At 35.9% G+C, this 21,151-nt stretch overlaps 1 protein-coding gene across 1 annotated transcript in view; it reads left to right on the forward strand.

The window, feature by feature from the left end:
* PHLPP2 (PH domain and leucine rich repeat protein phosphatase 2) overlaps window positions 1-21,151 on the forward strand; it is a 62,652-nt gene that overhangs the window by 28,034 nt on the left and 13,467 nt on the right. The window contains exons 5-14 of the mRNA XM_081031475.1: window positions 8-37; window positions 4,927-5,052; window positions 6,363-6,517; window positions 8,437-8,583; window positions 8,973-9,203; window positions 10,430-10,632; window positions 13,414-13,474; window positions 17,612-17,707; window positions 17,988-18,143; window positions 20,224-20,424. Of these exons, the coding sequence (XP_080887601.1) occupies window positions 8-37; window positions 4,927-5,052; window positions 6,363-6,517; window positions 8,437-8,583; window positions 8,973-9,203; window positions 10,430-10,632; window positions 13,414-13,474; window positions 17,612-17,707; window positions 17,988-18,143; window positions 20,224-20,424 (1,406 nt within the window). The remainder of the gene's footprint in view (window positions 1-7; window positions 38-4,926; window positions 5,053-6,362; window positions 6,518-8,436; window positions 8,584-8,972; window positions 9,204-10,429; window positions 10,633-13,413; window positions 13,475-17,611; window positions 17,708-17,987; window positions 18,144-20,223; window positions 20,425-21,151) is intronic.

The following is a 21,151-nucleotide window of genomic DNA, read 5'->3' on the forward strand; positions in this document are numbered from 1 at the left end:
TGGAAAGATGCACATTTTGCCTCTGGTTGGGGGAAAGGTAAGGCTCACAAAGATGAATTATTCTTCATTTGACCATCTTAATTGAAAAAATATATATATTTTTCATAGCTTTTTTCACATCTTTTTAAAGAAGCCAATATGAACATCATTATTGATGACATCACAAAGTTTATTTTTTAGTATTCTTAGGTTTGAATGAAAGAAACTGACTCAGGCTAATTTAAGCATAAAACAACATCGTAGACTCTGGGAAGGCCAAAGGATATCCACGTCCTAATTTTGCTGCAGAAACCTTTGTTTGCAGATACTCCTGTCACCACTGGATGCTGTTACTGGTAATACCAAGAGTAGGCAGAGGATGCTAACACTAGAAGCTGCTTTTGGAAACTAGAAGTGGCTGCCATTATCCATCACCAGTATAGATTCTTTCCAGGTTCTTCTTTTCCCCCATGAGACTAAAATTCAGAGTCTGGGGTGGTCCAAAGCCCCTACTCAGCAGCCATTTCTTGCCTCTGTACTAGAGAATTCCCCATCATAGGAAAGGAGTTCAGTTGCAAGTCAGTCAAACAGAATGACAGATGAATGGAAACAGATATGTTAATATTTATGTGAAGCTACATATAACTTTAATTATTTTGAATCTTAAATATCATTAAACAGTCTGAATTTAAGAGAACCTCCAGACAAAATGACTATGAATTTATGCCTTGAGACATCCAGTATGATCCAGATACACGATATAGCAATATAGATAAAATATATGTATATTAGAAAGATAAATATATAAAAAGGCATAGTTGAGGGGTGGCCAGTTAGCTCAGTTGGTTAGAGTATGGTGCTGGTAGAACCAAAGTTGCTGGTTCAATCCCCACATGGGCCACTGTGAGCTGCGTCCTCCTTAAAAAAAAAAAAAAAGACGTAGTTGCGCTTAGGAATATAGAATAGAAATTTAAGTGATGAGTAGGTCTGAATCTGGGCGCCTACTGGACTCTGTGTCTGAAAGGTTGTGACAGCCCAGGAGTCAGTTCCTGTAAGTATTTGGGTCTAAAAGTGCTTTGCTTATGATGAGGGACCTGGCTTAATGAGTGATTGTATATAACTCCAGTACTGATCAGCCATGAGGCAGGAATCCACCACTACCAATATGAGACCTGGTTCTGGTCTTGGGAGCTGAAAGAAGGACACAGTGAAGAACGTACGTAAAACTTCTCCAAAGGGAGAAAGTGAGTGAGCGCAAGGTTGAGGGGTTGGGTGGGGAGGAAGCGGAGACAGGGCAAGAAAAAAAGAAAAAATGAACCTTCCATTCAGGTAATTCTTGTCTATTCTTTCTCTTCCCTCACTAATAGAAGAGAAATTTGTTCAGGGTGGCAGTATGACCAAGATCAAAAACTATATTTTTCCTACTTCCTTTGTAGCTACTGATGGCTAAAAGTTTCCAGGTGGGACTTTGGGAAAGCCCTTTAAAATGGACAGACATGGATGGCTTATTGACCCTTTGCCCTTCTTTTTCTTCCGTTGTGGAACATAGTCGCTCAGTATTGGAGGTGGAACAGTCATATGATGATTGGTAACAGCAGCATATGCTAAGTGTGGTCATCTGTAAAGTAGAAGGCACTTGGGTCTCTGGTGGGATTATGGAGCTGCTATACCAGTTATGGACTCACTCTGCTTTTTTAAGCCACTGTTTTACAGCTGAATATAATTGATATACTGTAGAATTTTACAGATTAAAAAATATAAAAGACCCCTTAAGGGAGATGCTGGAGTACATTAATAGGAGTTTCAGAGAAGAGACTAGAGAAGAACAGAGAAGCAATATCTGCAGAAATAATGGTTGAAATTTTTCTAGAAGTAAAGACAAATTATGTTCAGATTGAAAGTACACTGGGTATTATGTAGGATAAATAAAAATAAATCTATACTTAGATACATTGCCAAAAATGAAGGACAAGGAGCAAATCATAAAATTTTCCAGAGAGAAAAGGATTACCTACAAAGAATTGATAACATTTTTTTCATCAGCAATATGTACTAGAAGACTATTTACAAAATTGCTGAAAGAAAATAAATGTCAACATATGTTTCATAGCCAGCAGTTATCTTATGAGAGTCAACGCAAAAAAAAACATTTTCACACAAAGACTGATGAGCTGACATATTCTCACTGAAATAACTACTGAAGGATGTACTTCTTAAAAAACAACCCCCTGCCAAAAAGAAAAAGCAAAAGAAAAAAACAGAACAACAAAGGAAAGTAAATTGAAAGGGAAGATATGAGAAACAGAGAAGGGAAGACAGGGAAGATAGGAAACAGAGAGTACAGACATTGATAAAATGTGGTAAATATACAATTAATTGTAAAAAGTTTAAAATTTTGTTATATTTTAATTATAAATTTAAACTACTAGAGCTTAAACTTACCCGGAACAAGAAGTGGTAGTGTGTTCAATAAGTAAAGTGTGATACATTCTTGGGATAAGAGGATAGAAACACCAAATAACTTTAAACATTAGTAGAAAAATTGTCAAGTGTGAATTTAAAAGCTTTGAGGATAACCACTGAAAGTAAAGGGAGAATATATTCTGTAATGCTGAAAGAAGGCAGGAAAAGAGTTAATGAAAAAGCAAAATAATTAGCATGGTAAATTATCACAAATAAATCCAAATATATCAGTAATCACAATAACTGTGATTGTCAGATTATTATTTATTGTTTTATTTGTATTTTTTAGGCATATTGTTATTTAAACCTTACTAGTTACTATTTATAAGAGACACACCTAAAACTTAGAAGGCTGAACATGAAATGATGGAAAAATTATACTAGTCAAATAGCAATCAAAAGAAAATTGGTATGGTTATATTAACATAATACAAAACATTTATATGAAAGTTTATATGCAACAAAAGACTGGCCAGAATATATAAAGAACTTTTACAACACTGTGATAAAAAGACAACCTAATAAAAAAATTGAGCTAAAGATTTGAACAGACTCTTTACCAAAGAAGATATACGGATGGCAAATAAACACATGAAAAGATTCTCAACACCATTAGTCATTGGAGAAATGCAATTAAAATTACAATGAGGTGTTTACACACCACTAGAATGTCTAAAATCAAAAGACTGCAAAGATGGGGAGCAACTGGAACATGCGTGCATCATTAGTGGGAGTGCAGTCACTTTGGAAACCTTTATTTTCGTTTCTTAAATGTTAAACACACGCTTAATCAGATTACCCAGCATTTCTCCTAGGTATTGACAAATGAGCAAAAATCTTTACAAAGACTTTAAGTGAATGTTTATAGCAGCTTTATTCACAATTGCCCCAAACTGGAAACAACCCAAATGTTCATTGACTGATGAATTGATAAACAGATTTGGTATATCCATACGTGGAATACCATTGAGCAATAAAAAGGAATGAACTGCTGATACATGCAAGAACAAGGATGAATCTCACAAGCATTATTCTAGGTGAAAGGTCAAGTACAAAAGTCCTTTTTGTATGATTCCATTTAAAAGAAATTCTAAAAAAGACCAAAAAAAACTGTAGTGATAGAAAATTATCACTATTGCCAGGGTATGGAGGGGAGGGGATTGATTATAAAAGGGGGCACAAGGGAAATTGGGAGTGGGGGGTGAGTATAGATATATTCATTTATAAAAACTCATCAAATTGTGCACTTAGAATCAGTGAATTTTTTTAAATCCACAAATTTAATGTAAAGTATATCTCATTAAAACTTAACCTCCCGAAAAGACTGATGCAGAAGCACTAGTAGGGATAAAGAAGCTCACTACAGAATGATGAAAGGAACATTTTACCATGAATATTTAATAATTCTGAAGTTGTGCATATTTTACTGTGTCCCCAGCACCCCGAATAGTAGAATGCATTCACTCAACAAATTATCACCTTGAAGCCATTTACTTACAATTATGTCCTGTGAGTCCTACTTCTTCAACATACTTGTTACATAAGTATTCTTTTGCTTTTTCTAAACAGCTTTAGTAAGATATAATTAATATACCATTCAATTTACCCATTTAAAGTGTACAATTCAATGGCTTTTAGTATATTCACAGAGTTGTGCAACTATCACCACAATCAATTTTAGAATATTTTCATGACCCTGGAAAAAAAAACCCCGCACTCCTTAGCCGCCATTTCCCCATTTTTTCCCTATCCCTAGGCACCTACTAATCTACTTTCTATCTCTACAGAGTTGCTGATTCTTCACATTTCATATAAATGGAATTCTGTAGTATATGGTTATTTATGACGAGCCTTTTTCACTTAGCATAATTTTTTCAAGGTTCATACATGTTGTAGTATGTATAAATATTTTATTCCTGTTTATGGCTGAAGAGTAGTCTATTACATGGCTAGACCACATTTTGTTTATATATTTACCTGTTGATGGACATTTAGGTTGTTTCCACCTTTTGGCTGTTATGAATAATGCTGCTGTACGTTTTTGTGTGGATATATGTTTAGTTCTCTTGGGTCTATATCTAGTAGTGGAATTGCGGGGTCACGTGGTTACTGTGTTTAACCTTTTGAGGGACTGCCAGACTATTTCCTAAAGTGGCTGCACCAAGTTACATTCCCACCAGCAGTGTATGACGGTTCCAGTGTCTCCACATCCTTGCTATACTTGTTAACCAACACTTAGTATCTGTGTTTTTTATTTTAACCGTCCTAGTGGATGTGACATGGTATCTCATGGTTTTGATTTGCGTTTATCTAATTAATGACATTTTGTGTGCTTATTGGCATTTCTCTTAGCTTTTTTTGGAGAAATACCTATTCAAATCCTTTGCCTATTTTTAAAATTTCAGTTATTGTCCTTTGCTTTTTGACTAGGATTTTTTTTTTTTTTTTTTTTTGGTTCTGGTTTTCTTTCCTCCTCTTCTTTAGGTAGAAGAAGTGAAGCGACGGCAGTACTCTCTTGCATTCAGCTCAGCTGGAGCCCAGGCTCAGACCTATCATGTCAGCTTTGAGACTTTGGCTGAGTATCAGAGATGGCAACGGCAGGCGTCCAAGGTGAGAAGCTGCCAAACGTCCTGATGTGGGGATGAGAATGTAGAAGCCCAATAGAAATGTATTTTGAAACTAACTCCCAAAATAACAAATTATAATTTTTACGCATTTTATTCTAGGCCATTCTAGTATATAATGAATGAAATCATGGAATTCCACCAGGTCCTTATTATTTATATTTCCATAGTATTAAATGCTTTCAAAGGTGTTTTCAGGTGCATTTACCTCTGTACTATCTCTGTGAGGAGGGTAGAGCGTTGAAGGAATGAGATTCAAATGACTTCTTCGACCATAGTAGTCAGTGATTGATGGAGTCATTCCTTAACTGGTAGCCTAATGCTTCTTAGTCTGTATATATTTAGAACAGCTTTGATGAATGACCAGATTTGAACTTACTGATGGGACATTATTATTCCTCATCACAAACCATTATTCCTGTATACTGAGGGTGATTAACTTTTCTGCATAATTTCTGTTTTTCTATCTTGGAACAATGAAATGCTCTAAAATTGTATTGCAGTTTCCAAATTCTCTTGTTCTCTTAGCTATCTTCACAGAATTTTAATACATTTTTCTTTGTAAAGCTAAATAGTTTCATGAAGGATTTTTTCAGTATAATGACCTGTCATCAAAACATGACTGACTTTTCCAGTGATACTTTGTTGGTTTTTTTCTGAGACTCATTTTCTGAACCCATGTTTTATTAGCATATTATTATAGAATTATAAACCTTGTTTTGATTTTATTGAATTTTTAGTGCTTATATTGTGATGGTAATAAAATCTGCTCGGAATAAAACTAGTTTCAGTTTTTAGTAGCTATTCCATTCTTCTGCCCTGAGAAGTTCATATTTTTTGAGCATCTTTTGTATGCTAAGCAGTGTGTTATTTGCTTGGTTATTTAATTTTATCCTCACAACAGATGAAACTGCACTAGTAAATAGCAGAGCCCATGTGGCTACAGAAGGCCATGTCTCCCAATATCACACTGCTTTTCAAAGTTTTGTAGTTATTTTGAATCATCTTAACTTTACTTATAGTATGAAATGTTAGTTTTCCATCTTAATGATTTATGTATTTTTTATCCTTTGCTTATAGATACTTTACCGCATACCTTCGGGTTTTCCTAGAAGCTTATGGTTTTGGGGGAGAGTAAAAATTAACTTGGTTTTATAACAGAATAGTTGGATCTCATTACCTTTTTTCCCCTCAGATCTTCTCAGCCTGTGCCTTTTTGTGTAAATGCCATTTCACACTGCTGGGTGAGAGTGTACAGTCCTAGCTGAGATAACTCTTCTCTTTGACCTCATTCAGGTGGTGTCCCAGCGCATCAGTACTGTTGATCTGTCGTGTTACAGCCTTGAGGAGGTTCCTGAGCATCTCTTCTACAGTCAAGATATCACCTACCTCAACCTGCGCCACAACTTCATGCAATTAGAAAGACCAGGGGGCCTTGACACTCTCTATAAGTATGTGGAGAATAGGTTTCCGCACTAACGTCTTAAAACTGAATCGTAATCAATATCTTAGTGCTTTATACTGGAATTGGAAGTGAGCATGCTCACGATCATCTATATATTTGAAAATTTCCCCACCATTTTGAAGAGGAAGTAAAAGATTTTATTTACAAAATTTTTCCACTCTCTTTTCTCCCTCTATAAAATAGAAGATAGATGCAAAATTTCTGTTATGGAGGCAACATTGAGTTGCCATTGATCTGGACAGTCTTTTTATATAAGTTATTGACAGCGATGCATGTTCTGTAGCCACAGTAAATTGAGAGATTCAGTTTATGGAAGTTTTTGAATCAAAAGTATCAAGCATAAATGACGGAAATAGGGCTTTTATCTTTCTTTTGTACCTGCTACTGTGACCTCTTGAGTCTTGTATTAGCTATGAAACTTCTTTTCTAATAGAGAAACCATTCCACTCCTAAGGGACTATGACCCATATATTTTTCTATCTCCTTTGTTAGAATTTAGTCCCCATTCCCAACTTCCATCCATGACCCCTTCCTCTTTTCTTTAAAAATGGATGGAAGTGAATAAGTAGATGGTGTTAAGTAATCATCTGGGCTTTTTGTGGAGAGGGGAGAAATCGAAAATAAAAGCATTCAAATTACATGGTGATTAAAAAGATAATACAGATTGAATTGACTTTTTACACACTTCCTCAATAACTTACATTTCTAGTATAATTTTCAGAAAATTATCTGATATGTTTTACAATGTTTTTCAAGTATAAGACTTTAGTAATGAGATAATTATTATTTTAATAATATTGGTATGTAAAAATAAAAAGCTATAATTTTAAGGAAGTGGGTTTCTAACATTTCCTTTTGAGTTGCTATGAAAATAAGGTTAACCGAGTTTGAGGGCAGGGTTAGGAATTCTGAAGTCAAGACACCAAGCCAAAGGAACAATCAGTACTCAAGATCAGGACAATTAGAAATCAAGAGTTAAAAATTTGAAAGAGGGGGGTTGCTCAGTTGGTTAGAGCACGATGCTGGCAACCCCAGTGTTGCCGGTTCAATCCCCACTTGGGCCACTGTGAGCTGTGCCCTCCACAGCAAGGTTGAAACAACTATTACTTGACCTGGAGCTGATGGGTCCTGGAAAAACACATTTGAAAAAACCAAAAATTGGAAAGAGGACCATTAGAGTGAGGTACCGAGGATTCAAATCTAGAAGCAGGTGGTACAGATCATTATGGAGAACACCACCTCAGCCTTACCATCTTGCACTAGCATGGTAACAAAGTATAATACTTCTAAGTAGAATTACCAAAGTGACTCCTATGGATCCAATTTCTGGCTAAGGCAGTATAGATACATTTACTTGTATGAACAAAATAGAAGCACTAGAAATTATTAAAAATGTATGTCAGATCACATTACAGTAAAAGTCCATATTACATATATATTTTTAAGCTCTAAGGGGTCCATTCATTTCAAGTGACATTTGAACCAACATAATTTCAAATATGAAAAACATTGCTTTTAATGGGATTTGAGCTGCATATTTGTTAGCTATCCTATGTCCATGAGTTGATTAATTGCTGCAAGCCTTTTGTATATTGCATGTAGAAATTTAATAAAGGAAAAGATTTCAAGCATATCAATATGACTTGATACAAAATAATTGCACCAGCATAAGCTTAGCTTCAAGATTTTCTGCCTCTTAAAGGGTAAAAGAGAAGAACTCCCATCGCACTAGACCCAGTTTCCTTGATAGCATGGACTGAGCGTTAGTCATCTGAGTATCTGCCGTCCACAGTGTTTGGCATGTAGCCAATGCTCAATAAATATTTGTGGAACATACTCTATGATGGACATTTAAAACAGATTGCTTTTTCATTCAATATTATAATTTGTGTTTTTGCTTTTTAGATTTTCTCAGCTGAAGGGCCTGAACTTGTCCCATAATAAACTTGGGTTGTTTCCTGTATTGTTATGCGAGATTTCTACCCTGACTGAGCTAAATCTTTCCTGTAATGGATTTCACGATCTGCCAAGTCAGATTGGCAATCTACTAAAGTAAGTATCTGACTTTTACTAGATTCATCTTTTGCCTTACAGAATATGGAACTTGTCTGGCATTTGGAATGAGAGTAGTACCATGAGTTCTTGCAGAGAAATAAATCCTGTAATTATGATGATTCTAGTCAGTAGCAGTTACTTGCCTACAGCAGTGACTAGTCCCTCAGCTTCAACAGCAGAGGCTCTAACTATTTTTGATGTGGGCAGGTCTATCCATGTCCAATATACGGACTTATTAATAAGTCTCTATAGATAGACTTAGGATGTTTTATCATTTATTGAATTCCTAATAAATTAGTAACATAAATTAGAATCCATAATTCTAATTCTAGCCATTCCAATTAAAACCTTTCATAAAGTAGACTTGTTTTGTTTTCTTCTTACAGTCTTCAAACACTCTGTCTTGATGGCAATTTTCTGACTACTTTGCCTGAAGAACTGGGAAATCTGCAACAGCTTTCCTCCCTGGGAATTTCCTTCAACAACTTTAGTCAAATTCCTGAGGTTTATGAGAAACTCACTATGTTAGATAAAGTGGTTATGGCAGGAAATCGGCTAGAAGTCCTAAACCTAGGGGTGCTGAACAGGATGAGCCATATCAAACATGTAGATTTAAGGTAAGTTCATTCGTTACCATGTTTTCTTTAGCGTGACCTCTGATGGACCTTTAAATTTTCTCTTCTTAAAGTCTTCTGTAAAACACTAGGCTTTTAAAACAGTATATATTTTTAAAGCTGTAGTAAAGCTCCATCTTTCACTCAGTAGTAGAGAGATTATAAATGAGGTATAGGGGTACCACATGATTCTTCAAATTGCCTTTGACAATGGTTGTTCTGACTTCACCTCCCAGTTACATTTTGTGAGAATTCCCATTTCCTCGTATCCTTATCAATGTTGGATTTTAGCAGAATTTTTCCTTATTGTCAGTATAGTAGGAAGAAAATAGTATTTCATTGTTTTAATCAATTTATTTACTTATGAATGAAGTTGAGCTTCTTTTTTTATGGCTTATTGGTAGTTTGTCCATAAACTTGACCATTTTTCTATTGAAACATTGGGTTTCTTCTTGATAACCATTGTATTAATTGAAATGTTAAAAGTTTTACTACTAATAGTTTTTATAAGAGTTTTTATTTTTTAGTTACCATCTTTTCCTAAAGGAAGCTGGTAAAGACATATATGTAAATATTATATCATTTACACTAAGCCATTGATGTCCCTTGTAAGGATATAGTAACAGAAAAATTTATTGAAATATAGGAAAGTGAGAACAGGCCAGTGTACATTAAATCATATACTTGTATAGAAGAAAACCAAGAAGCCATTTTCTGTATTAATAATTTGCCCTTGAACTATTCCATATAGAAACAGATTATTTACCTCTTCATTAATTAATATAATGTGATTGTTAGAGTAGGCAGAACAATGGGAAGAAGTGTAGCTGCTTCCTCTTGCTCTTGGCATGGAGCTCCGTGACTGCTTTGCTACTCACTCACTAAGAATGTTATGTTCATCTTGTTCCTTTGTCCTGGTCCTTCGTCCCTACCCAACTTTATTAGGTATTTGGATGTAAGTTTTTTAACTTTGTGGGTTTGGTCCCCTTTTCCTTTCTCCATATATAATTTGTTAATGTATTTGCCACTCTGAATTGTCTAACAATTTATAAACAAAGAACTCAGGGTACAGCTATCTGATTATTAGTACATTGCAAAGTGAGGCAAGTAGTGAAATTCTTAAGTTGTTTAGGAAAGAGAGAATGGGATCATACCGCTCCTGTTTTTCTTTTGATAAGCACATTTAGTAGAATTTATTACTAATGGTTTCCTTATTTCTGAATATTAAGGATGAACCATTTGAAAACCATAGTTATTGAAAATCTGGAAGGAAATAAATACATCACCCACATGGATTTGCGGGACAATCAACTGACTGACTTAGATCTTAGCTCCTTATGTAGCTTGGAGCAGCTACATTGTGAGCGGAACCAACTAAGGGAGCTGACACTCAGTGGCTTCTCCCTTCGAACTCTCTACGCCAATTCAAACAGTGAGTTCTCTATCCAGCCTCCTGTTTTTTTCTTACAGCTCTCGTCGGAGCTTTCTAAGAGTAATTGCATGTGTGATGTTCCTCAGCCACTCTGCAAAGTGATGTTTGAGGTCCATTGAGACCTAGCTTTATCTTTTAAATTTGCTGTCAATACTAAAGTGGTTGAAATATGCATTAAAAGACATCGCAAAATACTTTGAGCTTCACTAAGTGCCAAATATTTACTAAACATTTAGCCCTTTGCCAATTTCTAATCTAAAACCTTGTACTGCCTCACTTCTAGAATGAGAAGCCCCTCATTTCAGTAGTGATTTGCTCCAGGAATATTTTTCAATGTAAAAGGCCTCATATTTGTGGGGGCCATTCTCTTTATGGAAAGTTCTTCTTTACCAAAGAGGTTATAATTTCTTTTTCTGTATTTAAAGAAGGGAAAGATTATCAGTTTCACTGTCAGAGAAATGCAAATTTAGATATTACAAGTTTATACTTATCAAATAGAAAAATGCTAAGTGCTGTTGAAGATATGGAGAAGCAGCAAATCTTAAACACTGCCAGTGAGAGGGCCAGTTGGTAACACCACCTTGGAGAGCAATATGACAGTGTTAGAGAAGTCAAAGATGCACATAGCCCATATTCTAGCAGTTTTCTTGCTTGAACTATCTCCCAAAGACTCATGTGCAGAAGGAGATGAGTACAAGAATGTTTATCACAGCACTGTTTGTTATAGTTATAGTGAAAAAAATAAAAAATGTGACCATTAATAGGAAAGTGGGTAAGCTAAACTGTGATATTTTTATACAGTAGAATATTACACAGCAATGGCAATCAATGTACTGAAGCTTTGTGTGTTAATACGGATAAATCTCAGAAACATTTTTGAACAAAATAGAAAGTGCATAATTATATGTATGCTGTTATAGTTATATCAAATTTTAAAATACAAAATGTTTTCGTAGCTATAAGTATGCCATAACACTAGGAAAGAATCCATAGGAATAATAAAATATCATATTCAGAATGATGTTTACCTCTTGGTATGTGCAGAGTTTTAATTCTAATTTTAAAAAGTCTGAAGTATACACATAAGGCAGAATGTGAAGATTTGTTAAAAGCTAGGTGATGGGTGAAAGAGTGTTCATTATTTTATTCTCTTTATTTTTCTGTATCTTTAAAATACATTATTAGGATAAAAGATAGTTAGGGATTACTCTTGTGATTTCCTTTAATCATGTTACAGAAGCTTCAATTTGTAGCTTAGATTAATTGCGTAGGTCAGAGTAGTGTCAAAGCTGATGAGTGTTGGCTTGTGTTGTTTATAAATACTATGAGATGGTAATAGGTCTTCTGCCATGGAAATATTTATTATCAGTCCCATTCTCTATTCTTAATGTATTTAAAGAATCTGAATGACTGTCCCCTTAGAAAAGATCTCATTGACATACATGCAGTTTTTCTTGGTAACCAAGATTCTATCATAGTACTGAACTAAAGGGAACTTGTGTTAAGTTAGCTACTCTGTTTATGGAATCCTTAAATTCTGCAACCTGGAAGAATTCACATCAACACTTGCAGTTTGGATGCCTCAAAAGTAAAGATCTCAGCTTCACAAAAGAAGTTATCCAAATGATTAGCAAATAAATAAATAAATAAATATATCTATATGTATAGATATATATATATCTATATGTGTGTATATATATGTGTGTGTGTGTGTGTGTGTGTGTGTGTGTGTGTGTGTATATATATATATACATATAGACTGCCTTTTCAGTCAACTTCACTAGTCATCAGTGATATGCAAATTGAAACCCCAGTGTGACACCACTACACACCTACCAGAATAACTAGAATGAAAAAGATGGAAAATACCAGTGTCAGCTGTTGGGCGTGTAAATTGGTACAGCCACTTTGAAAACTGTTCAGTAGTATCTACTAAAGCTGAGCATTTGTACCTCCTGTACTCCTCAGTTCCTCTCCAAAACTTTTCTCAACATAAATGCATATTAGGCCACAAAAGACATGGATGAAAATGTTCCTAGAAATATGCACTATCCATAGTAACCTCAACTGGAAAAGACTTAAATGCCTAACTCTAAAATGGATTAATAGATTGTGGTATAGTCACATAAAAAGTTTTATATAGCTGTGAGAATGAATGAACTACAACCTTATGCAATAATATTAGCAAATCTCACAAGTACAATGTGGAGTGAGCCAAGCCAGATCAAAAACTTTACATACTGTATGTGTATATTTATGTCAGTGAGCAAAAGTAGTCTGTAGTTTCGGGAGTCAGGACCGTATTGCCCTTGTGGAGCAGTGACTGGAAGGGTAGATGAGGGGAAGCTTCTGGAAAGCTAGTAACGTTCTGTTCTTGGTCTGGGCACTGGTTACAACAGTGTTCTGTTTGTAAAAATGTGTTGATCTGTACACTTAAGATTGTTGCCCTTTTCGATATTTATGTTTTACTTTAAAGTTAAAGTATTGCCAGTAAAAATCCAATTACTAATTTTTAAAAAATAAGTGGTTACTGTTAGTATTTAACAACTACCTGATCTAGTGTGAATCCAGTGCAGTACACGAGATCTGTAATTGCTGTATTTGGTTTTCAAATTGGGATCAAGCAGTTAACGTGAGTTACATATTGGTTTTTATCTTTAGTTCATCTCAATAGATGACGTCAATCTTCTCTCTGATGATTTCACTAAGCTACTTTTCCCTTATTTACTGTTACTTCCTTCTTTAGAGAATGTCACTAACACCTTTGTGTTTTTTGATTAGGGCTGACAACAGTGAATGTCTATCCAGTACCCAGTCTTCTCACTTCTCTGGAACTTTCCAGGTGAGTGTGGTGCTTGTTTGATTTTTAATATTTAAGAGAGATAGGTGGTTAATTTGGTGGCTTTGAGGTACCAGAAATCTAAATATATTTAAATATTTGGATAACCTAGAGAAGGGCAAAAGGATGAATAGAAGAATAAGTTTAATGGCCATACTGTCTAGTTAAAGGAAGGGTCCTCTTGAAACAGAAAGGTGCCTATGAATTACTCGTTCTTCAAGTCTATGGCTTTAGGATGAAATGAATCATGGCAGTGATTTCCTTTTTGCCAGTTGGAATCAGATAATTATTGGATTTTAGATAGTGGTTTATTTTTAAATTTTTATTACTCTTTTGATACTCTTGTAACCCATGTTGATCTGATCTTCAGAGAGATATTGATTATATTTAGGATTTTATTACTTCTGGTGGTAGTCAAGAATAAACATAAATGAGGTTTGCTTTCTTCATTCATTTTTTAACATGTTAGGCATTCAGGATTCACTGGTTGCAGTTTACAATCTAGTGTAGTGTTTGACAAACAAGCAGTTACAGGCAGCATCATAAGTGCTGTGAGTATAGAGTGCTAGAAACAGGTACACAGGGTAGTGGGCAGGGTCCTATATGGTCAGGGTTGTTGCAAAGTTTAAATGAGATAATAAATGCAAAATATGTAGCGCAGTGCCTGGCATAAAATAGTCTCACGATATTAGCTGTTATAGCCAGGTTTCTTTTTGTTGCTATTACTTTATTGTCATTATTATTATTAAACTATTGTTCTAGATTCCCTTCCATGCATTTCAATCATATGAGGTATGATCAAACAATGTGGTGAATGTATAAATAAAAAATTTATTACAATGTAAGACACATTGCCAGTAACCCCCTCAAATTACTCCCCCTCTCTCCGAACACAACTTATCTCATTGTTCTTGCCACTTTCTGAAGCAGTTCTGGAAGTCCTCTTTCGTGAATGTCTTTTGTTGCACTCTTGTGGCTACCTCAAAGTCCTGAATCATTTTGACATTGGGAAAGAGCCAGAAATCACACGGTGCCAGATCTGGTGAATAAGTTGGATGAGGACATACCGTAATGTTTTTATTTGACAGAAATTGCTGTATACCAGAAGCAGTGTGTGACACGGAGCATTGTCACGATAGAGGATGATTTATGGCACACTTTAAAACACACCTTCTCTCAAACCGTAACTCACATTCAACTGACTGCACCAAATAAGTTGAAACTTGTCACACACTGTTAATATGGTTCGAAGCGCTGATTCCCGTATTAAAGATGCTTTCCTTTCCATTGGATGGCACTTCGCAGCAGCATTCACCATATTTTGTGATTGCAACGGAAAGGCTCCGTGTCACACATCGCTTCTGGTATGGCAATCTCTGTCAAATCGAACCATTACAGTGTGTCCTTATCCACCTTATTCACCAGATCTGGCACTGTGCAACTTCCGGCTCTTCCCCAAAGTCAAAATGACCATGAAAGGTAAACAATTCGAATCGATTCAGGACATTGAGGCAGCCATGACAGCCAACTAAAGACACGAAAGAGGACTTCCAGAACTGCTTCAGAATGAATAAAATAAGTGTGCTCAAAGAGAGGGGAAGTATTTTTGAGGGGGATTAATGGCAATGTGTCTTATACTGTAACAATATATTTTTTTAAATTTCGGCATTCACCGTATATTTTGATTACACCTCATATCTTCCTAATAAAATCCCAACATGGATCAATACTAAGGTTTACCTTCTCTGCTGAGTTTGATCCTTGCTGAAGAAAATCATATGGACACCACTGTAAATTCATGCTTTCCACTCTTATCTGGAGCTTATTGGCCTTTTCTCTTGTCAGCTCCTTGCAGTGTCCTGGGCATCTGTTCCAAATGGCTCAGCTTCCCTCAACTGTACTGTCCCTCATCTCCTCTACTCTAGAGCGTAGTTTCCTACTTGACTGAGAAAATAGAGGCCATCTTGGGTGATGTCCCTGAGCTTCCTACCTCTTTGCTTAAATTAATAAAAATTCATACCCATTCTCAGCTTCTTTCCTCTGTTCAGGGCCAGTCCAGCCATCCGTTTCTTTGATCCTGTCCACTCCACTCTCACTGCTCTGTTAATCACCCTCCTCCTCCCCTCTTGTGTGGTCAGTGTCTTCCTTTTTCTCAGTCCATACACCCAATCATGTCTCTTCTGTCTTTAGTAAACAAAAAAAGTTCCTTTTATCTTGCAGCTCCTCCAGCTACTATCTAATCCTTCTCATTCCCTTTTTATCCAAATTTCTTGAGAATTATTTGCATTTGTTGGTTCATTTTTCTCAGTTCCCATTTGCTTATCACACTACATCTTGCTTTAGACCTTCCCTTATGGAACTTTTCTATACTGACACTGTTAATGGTGTATTTTCTTCAAACATGCTATTTCCTCAGCTGATTAATACAATCGGACTTTTTTCAGGCCACTTTGACTTTTCCCTCTGTCTCTTATGTACTCCTCTTCGTTAGCTAGCTCTTTATAGGTTGCTTATTCCAGGGTCTGTCCTTGGCCCACTATACTGCTCATTTGACATGATCTCATTTACTCCAATGATTTCAGCTACACTTCAGTGTCATGGTCACCCAGATGGTTAGCCCAGATGCTCTTCTTTCAGCCCCAGACCCAAGGGTCCCGTTTCATACTAAGACATTTAGACCTGTACTTCTCCAAGTGCCTTAAATATGTGCAAAATTAAATTCATTATCTATCCCTTCACCTCATTTTAATTTGATGTCTTGTGACTATTTTAGCTTTTTGGCATTAGCATAAGACAGTCATATCCAGATGGACACCACTGTAAATTCACAATTTCCTACCTTGTTTGGAGCTTATCAGTACTTTCTCTAGATCTGATTTTCTCCCTAGTCATCTAGGCTAGAAACCTGAAAGTCATTTTTGATTCTTCTCTTTGCTCTACTCCCATGTCTAATCCATTTCCAAGTAGTTTTGATATTTGCCTCCTGTGTATTTCTGGAGTCCCTCTCCTCCCTTCCCCTCCATGTGCATTGCCACTCATTTAGTCCCACGTCATTTCTTGTCTGGAATTCTGTAACAGCTTCCTGACTATTCGTCCTTTTACCAATATAACCACCTCAACCAGACCTCCATGTATCCACAGAGTGAACTATTCAAAGTGCAAAACTGACATTCTCCCCACTGCTTATAAACCCATCAGTGATCCCCGTATATCTGCAGGATAAAGTCTAGACATGATTTAGGTCTCTCCAGGTATGTTTCTTACCACTCTCTGATCCATATTTGTTGCTCCAGCATTACCAAACTGCTTATGATTATTTCCACATATATCATGCCATCTCTTTTCTTGCCTCTGTGCTCCACCTCATGTTGTCATCTCTTTCTTGGAATGTTCCCCTTAACTCAAGTCATTGTACAACATTTTTCAAATTCTAACCCAGGTGTTATTTCTTAGGGACCTTGCCTTGATGCATTTCAGGCCAAGTGCTTCCTTTACTAAGCCATTATAGCAGTATCTGCATTTCTCTCACAGCACTTTTTTCATTCTGCCTCATCATATCAATCAATCAATCAGTAAATACTTTGAGACCTAGAGAAGCTAAATAATATCTGAAAATAAAATTCCTTTTACTAAATGTCTGCCCAGTGCTCTACTAAATATTTGAGCTCATTCTAAATGATTGAAGCTCCCTGCACCACTAGTTATCTTTTGTCTCTACTTCCTTATTCGTTCTGTTCATTTTCCCCAGAATTTGCTTTTCTTCTACTGCAGTCATTACTTGTGGAAATCCTACTCACCTTCAAAGGTTTGTTTAAAATGCCACTTCCATTAAGTCTTTCCTCATCTCTCCTTCAGGCATCCACATGTGTGCTTTCCTACTCCTGAAAGCCATTGTATCTTTTTTGAGCATATAGCATAATTGGTTCATTATTATACATGTCTATACTTATCTCTGTCCACCTTTTCTATCAATAACACTCTTTGAGCACCTACTGTATTCCAGGTGGTGTACTAAGAATGCCTTGGGGTTTAGTGCTGCTGCCCTCAAGGGGCTCAGGGGCCAGTTAACAGATATATTACAGAGACTGAAATGAGTTCCACTCATCATTTTAAATGCTGACTTTTCATTATTTTCTACAGAAACCTGCTGGAGTGTGTCCCTGACTGGGCCTGTGAAGCAAAGAAGCTAGAAATATTAGATGTGAGCTATAATCTTCTGACAGAGGTTCCTGTGAGGTAAGTGTGTGTTAATGCATTATTTAGGTGTGTATGCAGCAATACATATGTTTGTATGCATGTATCAGGGTCTTGCTCTGGATAAGCTAGTCAACACCAATTGAACCTTTCACAACATCATGAAAGTCATTAAAAATCATGTTTTCAAAAACTAAGAAAATAGGGAAATGATGTTTGGTATATATGTTTGGTGTACTACATCACCATCAGTGTTAAGCTTCACATTTAAGGAAGTTTTTCATTTGTTTCTTTGTACTGTTCCCCCCACCCACCCACCCAGAATTCTTAGTAGCTTGAGTCTTAGAAAACTGATGTTGGGACACAATCACGTGCAAAACCTTCCAGTGCTGGTGGAGCACATCCCTCTTGAGGTGTTGGATATTCAGCATAACCTACTAACCAGGCTGCCGGATACTCTCTTCTCCAAGGCCTTAAAGTAAGTACCATACATTTTATTTGGAAGAGCAGAACCATTGCCTAAACAAACTACACTGACTTGTCATGTATATTTACATTTACATTACATGGAACTATATTTACAATGTTTCCCTCATAGTCTAGCTATGGGTGGAGACTGATTTGCAATTTCTGTGAAATAAAACATGACACTGTTTTATGAAACAGTAATCTTCAACTCAAAGTTGAAATAACCATCAAATACTTAAGAAGTTTTAGTGTTGTAAACAATTTCAAACAGCTAGGGAAGGTTCAGACTTTCAGAAAACGAATTCAATTATGACCTTTCAAGAGAATTTACAGCATTATGATACAGCTTCCTTGTTAATTTTCAGCTTTTGCATTAGGAGAAAAGGACATATCACTAAAGTTATTTTAGTTTTTGCTTCTAGCTTTATCAAGCTATCATTAAGTGTCATTCTCTATTTGCAGCGTTTTTTTACTACCTCCTTTGAAAACTGCATTTAAAAGTAACATTTTCCCAAAGGTGTTATTTACTTTCTCATTTAAATTAATAATAGATTAATAATGTCTTCATATTTTAATACCCAAAATCAGGTTTATCTCATATGTACATCACCATAAAATGAAAACTAGTTTTCATTTTAAACTACTTCTCTTCTGCAGTATGGATAAGGCCCTGCTGTCTTCAATTTAGAAATGGAAAAAACAGAGATAAACAGTAGTGATTTAACATAAGGCTAAAGAAAACATACAAAAAGCATTTAGCACACCAGTGTGTGTCTCGTTCTTTGTCAGCATATACTTTTCTTAATGTATAATACACCTGGTTGGATTTTCCTAGAAATAAAACCTTTGGAAATTGTAAAAAATGTTTAAAGGAGATTTTCTTTTTGGAAAGATTATATGGAGTCTCAATGCAGTAACATTTGTTAATTAACAAGTATTTGTTAGTAATGCGTAATACTGCATTTGGTTCTAATGACAGTCTGAATAAAATTAGTTTACAACCTTAGAATCTGTAGAAAATAAGTTATTTAGCAACTGTAGCAAACTGTCAATGATACTTTTTTAATACTAACTCTTCACAGAGCACTTCTAGGACATACAAAGACACAGAAACACAGTACCCTCAACAGCTTAAAAGGGAATTAGGCATGTAGATCACACAAAATGGAGAAGACTTAAGAACACACAACACGTCTAATAATAGTAGCTGCCTTTTATTGAGCATGCTCTCTATGTATACCAAACACCACGCTAAGCACATTTTTAAAATCATGGCATGGTATTTTACCTGTTAGAGTGGCAGAGATTAAAATGAATTATGGTACTCATTGTTGACAAAGGTGTGAACATACCTTTGGCATTCTTATATCCTTATGTACAATTAAATTATACATATATATTATATATACATATATCTAGGTATAATTTGGTATGGCCTTTCTGGAACTCAGTTTGGCCATATATATATCTATACATATCTATATATCTCTATCTATATAGATAGAGATATATAGATAGATAGATAGATGTAAATCTTAAAGTTATGTATATCCTTTGACCCCACAAATTCTGCTTCTGGGAATGTAGCATAAAGAAATAATTGGATAAGGACACAAAGGTGCTCATTACAATGTCTATAATAACAAATAGTTGGAAATATCCTATAGGTCAATTATTAGGGGATTATAATGGGTTTGGCTGAATAAATAAGATGCTGTTGAAATCAGACAGAAATTTTTCTGGAGGGTGTCTTCACAGTTGTTTGTGAACATGATACTCAAAACAGCACTCTTTCAGGGGAGATACAGTCACTAAAAGATGAAGTTAGGGTAGAATCAGGCCACTACAAAAGCCCGGGACCACCACCAAGCCTGTGTTCATTCCTCTCTCTTTGGCTTGCATGAGTTGAGTAAAAGGAACTCTGCTTGTTTAGAATCAATTTAGAGAAAACTACCTGGAGGAAATGACTTTTGTCATGAGATTGGGAGCATGGAATGGCAGTGTTCCCTCCTGAGATGGCATAGTAGTTTCTACATAAGAAAGCTACAGATAACCATGAAGGAAATAATGACTTGTGTGTGTCCTGTCAGTCTCAGATACTTGAATGCATCCGCAAATAGTCTGGAGTCTTTGCCATCTGCTTGCGCAGGGGAGGAGAGTCTGAGTGCCCTGCAGCTGCTCTATCTGACCAACAACCTCCTGACTGATCAGTGTGTGCCTGTCCTGGTTGGGCATCCACACCTGCGAATCTTGCATCTAGCAAACAACCAGCTACAGACTTTTCCTGCAAGGTAAGTGAATGCATACTGGTCATTTCAGACAAATAACATGAATTCTGCATTTGTCAAACTGCTATCTTACTGGGTTTTCTTGCTGTATGTTGAGTGACTTACTGAAGCTGTGATTCCACTAGTTTAATGGGAAAATCTGTTTGTACCCAGTTGTTACGTATCAGTAATGAGAAGTTGTAGTTAAAATTGTTTAATTCTTAGTTCTAATTACTTATTAATGAATGATCTGAGAATTTTCAATCTATAAAGATACAGGCTTATAAAGAAATTCTGAAGACAGTTTTTCTATTCACTCGTCAACACTCTTTTATAAAAAACTGTTGAGTCCATTAATTTATTCATTATGTGCAGTTGACCCTTGAATGACGTGGAGGTTGGGGTGCCAATCCCCATGCAATTGAAAATCCATATGTAACTTCTGACTCCACATTCGGCCCTTCACATATGTGGATTCAACCAACCGTGGATCGAAAAGTGATCTGCGATTGGGAAACTGAGGTTGGGAATGCAAAAATACTGTCTTTAATCCACCATTGGTTGAATCTGTGGATGTGAAACCTGTGGATAGAAAGGACCAAGTATATTTATTGAAAAAAATGGTCTGTGTATAAGTGGACCTGCACAGTTCAAACCCCTTTTGTTCAAGGGTCAGCTGTATATATTGAATGCCTACTGGGGCCAAGTACCTGTGTAAATACTGGGTAAACAGTGATGGTTAAGTTACAGT

The sequence above is a fragment of the Rhinolophus hipposideros genome (genome assembly GCF_964194185.1).
Source record: "Rhinolophus hipposideros genome assembly, chromosome: 21".
Lineage (NCBI taxonomy): Eukaryota > Metazoa > Chordata > Mammalia > Chiroptera > Rhinolophidae > Rhinolophus > Rhinolophus hipposideros.